Here is a 4,134-nt window from a genome sequence, read left to right on the forward strand (position 1 = left end):
TTTTATTTGTCTTTATTGTTCTTTATTCATAACCACACCAGTAACATGACTAGCATCCTTTCCACATTCTTAATTGGTCTTCACTGCCTAAACAATATTTGTAAGTAATAGATTGATAGATTGATAGATAGTCTTACAGAAATGAGAAACAGATGACTGCTATCATTATAGATATTCTTTTTGTTGAACTGTGGTGGCCCTTCCCACTTGTTGTATGATCTCTGTGTGAGAAAAGTGGTGTGTTGAATGAAATCTTCTATTTGACCATTTCTGTTTTCACAGGAATCAATCCAGAGACAGAGCAGCCTACAGTGGGTTTCCGTATTGCTAGTTACCGTGAGGGATCCATGTGTGTGGCACCCATAGAGCATCTGTGTCACTTGCCTGATCCAATGAAGAAGGTTGTGAAGGTAGGCAGATACAGAATTAGGCAGGTCTGCATAACAGCTGCACAACCAGTCCTAGCCATTGGAGAAAAAGCAATTGAATGTATAAACCTTATTGGATAGATGAATCAAAACTACATCATCTTTCAGGTATTTGAAACTTTTGTGCGAAGTTCATCATACATGCCCTTTAGTCCACTTACACATGATGGTGTTTGGCGACAGCTGACTGTCAGAACTACTCGTAATAAGGACATCATGGTAGTAGTTGTGGTAAGTAGGGATTTTTTTGTCATTTTGTGTGGATTACGTAAGAGTTGATTTGCATTTGTGACAATACATGAAATGTGGACTATAGTGACATGCAATTTTCAGAGAAAATAAAACATTTACAATAATTATTACCTTTATTAACGTAAATGATGTATTGCAGGTTCATCCTCAACAAATGAATGATGAAGAACTTGGTGCAATCAAGAAGAGTATTGTTGATCTGTTTCTTGAAGGTGCAGGAAAGCCATTAGGAGTCACTTCAATATTCTTCCAAGCATATGGCCAGAAGTGAGTTTATTGTTTATCGAACTGTCAAAAACTGATTGGTGATTCAGTTTGATAATGAATATAGAAAATGTGTTCATGTTAGATTAGAATATACCTTAAGATCTGGCATCTTTGTTGACACCCATAAGAAAGTGTGATATAACCAGACCTCTTTAATTTACCAGAGAGCGAGGAGTTGAAGAGAAGTATGAACATCTCTGGGGAGAACAGTTCATCACAGAGACCATCCTTGGGAAGAAGTTCCGTGTGTCACCTGATGCTTTTTTGCAGGTAAGTCTTTTTGTCACCTGAAGCTTTTTTGCAGGTATGTCTTTAAGTATTAAATAAGTTTTTAACCATATGTATAAAGATATACTGTGTTATCCAAGAGTTTTCATATCAGTTACTATTTTATACTAAACTATTTATTTACCTATTTTGTGTTGTTTAATGGTTGAGCTTATATTAGGGTACTTATCCATTTGTGACCTGTGTATATAAAAAGATTTATACAATAGACAGCATTATCAAATACAGGAAAAAATATGGCAATTATGCAGTATCTATGTATTACACATTTTTAGGCCATGAGATTGCTGACATCCATATTGTAAATTGATGATGATATTCTGTGGTTTTAGTAAATACTGCCAAGCTTTTATGACATAGTATTACACTGATTTAGTTATGAAACTCATTTACTTAGATTTTTTTCATAAAATCATTTGTCATTTAGGTAAATACAGCTGCTGGAGAAGTACTCTATGAGACCATTGGCAATGTAGCAGCCCTAGATGGCACCTCAGTGTTACTTGATGTTTGCTGTGGCACTGGAACAATTGGCATTTCACTAGCTGAGGTAAGTCTTATTTCTGTTCATCAAATCGTGTGGTGTATGGTTTTAACATTTGGCATCTTGTAAAGATTCAGACAGTACATGATAATGTACTATGTTCAGGAGATTTGTTAGATTTGATGTTCTTGATGTAGTTTATCAGAAATTTCCATAACCAGATCTTATTTTATTTTTTCAGCGGTGCTTGAAAGTATATGGAGTAGAATTGGTGAAGAAAGCTGCAGAGGATGCAAGGTTTAATGCTGAAAATAATGACATCAAGAATGTTGTTATATATGAAGGGAAAGCAGAAGATCATGTAAAGACAATGGTAGAAAATTGTGAGCAGTATGACACCATTGGTGTTGTTGACCCACCGCGTGCAGGACTACGTAAGTAATGATTAAGTTTCGCTACTCAGGTACATCTCTGGTCCCAGAGCTATCTTAGATTGATCAGCCTTCTCTTTTGGTTACATTTTTGTTGCACCTCAGTAGGCAAGGTGCAAGTAACAACATAGCAACAAAACCTATTCCATGTTTTCTCTATTTTGTGTGGAATTTTGAGGAAAAATGTGCATCATAACATTATTCCCCCAAGAGGTTTGAGAACTTGCAGTGAGTCTTTAATGTCACCCTGGCCTTCAGTTGAAATGCTCATGACAACAAATTTGCGTCACCTGGTTTGCGTCCCATGGCAGCATGTTCATGTCACCTGCCCCTCAAGCCAGATTTTTTCATGACATGATAGTCATGTCATCCAGATTGAAGAGGTTAATATGTTTTGACACCCAGATGTAAGAAGTTAATTGTGAAACTATGTAATGGAAAATACAAGAGATTAAGATGCTTTACTTTTCTGACAGATGGGAATGTGGTCTGTGGCCTTCGTCGCTGTGAGAACATGAAACGCCTTGTGTATGTGTCTTGTGATCCAGCCAATGCATGTAAGAACTTTATCAACTTAGCCAGAGGGAAGAGCAAACAGTACAAAGGAGACTTCTTCATACCAATAAGGTATGGAACTTGGGTACTTCAAAATTCTTCTCTTCTTATTTATTTATATATTTATTTCATTATTTACATTAATTCTGTTGTTGGTGTTGTCTGTACTAATTCATGTGTCTGAATGTACTTCTTATTGCATTGCAGGGCAGTTCCCATTGACCTATTCCCCCACACACCTCACTTTGAGCTGGTTATTCTCTTTGAGCGATGGGATGAGTTGAAGTGGCGACGCATCATGGAAGGTAAGATAGATGTATTTTTGTGGCAAGTTCTAGACAGAGAGATGTTTACTGCAGTTTCTAGTACAATGTTTGTTATGTTCACTGGTTTATGAAGATTTTGTAAACTGGTTAATAGTTAAACTTCTTTTGCAGGTGATCCCCTACCCCGTGATGCTGAGTACTTCAAGCGCATTCCTTCTATTCATTATGATGCTAAAAAAGCTGACAGGGAAGGGAAGGTGAGTTACATATGGTTTATATATATCTATATGTTGTTTAGTTTTACAAGGTAAAACTATACCTTGTAAGATTTCATTCATTTCAGGGAAGCTATAGAAATTAGTTTTACAGATAAAAGTTTTTCAGCTTGATTTTTTTTTTATTTTCAGGATTTTTTCAGTGAGATAGTCTAGTTTCTGGAATGTTAGAAATTCAAAGCAGAGTAAAACTAAATTTGTTACCCATTTATACCTTTTTTTTTTTTAATGATGATATATTTTTCATGTATAGGAAGGATTTGCTTTTTCTTCCCATCTGTATTTCATTGTTATTTCAAGAGTATCCCTCAATTGATGGTATTCTGATTGTTCGCCCCTAGAGATAATCACTTGTTTTTAAAGTATCATTTTTTCTTATACTATCAGCATTGCATATGATATCTGTTGTTATACATTGTGACAAAATTATGCCCATGGCCATTCTGTAAAGGTTAGAACTTACGGGTTTTGAGTTTTTAAGTGAAAGACTTTGTGACACTTATTCATCAGTAAGGTGTAAGTGGGAATGGATAATTTTAAAAAGTCAAATAATCAACATAAGATTTAATACTGGTCCATTAGCTCAAAAGGAAAAATGGAATTTAGAAAATTTCATGAGAAATCTTCCTGGGCCAGTGACCATGGGTAGCAGTATGCGATCCATGGCCAGTCTGTTACAAAAAGCACTGACAGATTAGGGTCAAAGGATAGTCTGGCTCATTGCCATGATGTCAACAAGATTATCATTGAATGTAGTGGGTTACGTTTGCATAGCATTAGTGCCCTTTATATTTTAAGTCTATAACTATATTTGAAGAAAGTAGAGCACTCTTGAGCTGTGAAAAAATGCTGCTAAGGATATTCTGAGAAGGAAGTTGCATCTGTAAT

At 35.7% G+C, this 4,134-nt stretch overlaps 1 protein-coding gene across 2 annotated transcripts in view; it reads left to right on the forward strand.

The window, feature by feature from the left end:
* LOC113814728 (tRNA (uracil-5-)-methyltransferase homolog A) overlaps window positions 1-3,228 on the forward strand; it is a gene marked incomplete at its 3' end in the record, with an annotated part of 16,805 nt that extends 13,577 nt beyond the window's left edge. For both annotated transcript variants that reach the window (XM_070113860.1, XM_070113861.1), the window contains 9 exon segments: window positions 283-410; window positions 537-659; window positions 820-947; window positions 1,112-1,217; window positions 1,663-1,785; window positions 1,961-2,153; window positions 2,627-2,777; window positions 2,913-3,010; window positions 3,143-3,228. In XM_070113860.1, the coding sequence (XP_069969961.1) occupies window positions 283-410; window positions 537-659; window positions 820-947; window positions 1,112-1,217; window positions 1,663-1,785; window positions 1,961-2,153; window positions 2,627-2,777; window positions 2,913-3,010; window positions 3,143-3,228 (1,136 nt within the window).
* Window positions 3,229-4,134: the final 906 nt, after the last annotated feature.

This window comes from Penaeus vannamei, chromosome 35, assembly GCF_042767895.1.
Source record: "Penaeus vannamei isolate JL-2024 chromosome 35, ASM4276789v1, whole genome shotgun sequence".
NCBI lineage: Eukaryota > Metazoa > Arthropoda > Malacostraca > Decapoda > Penaeidae > Penaeus > Penaeus vannamei.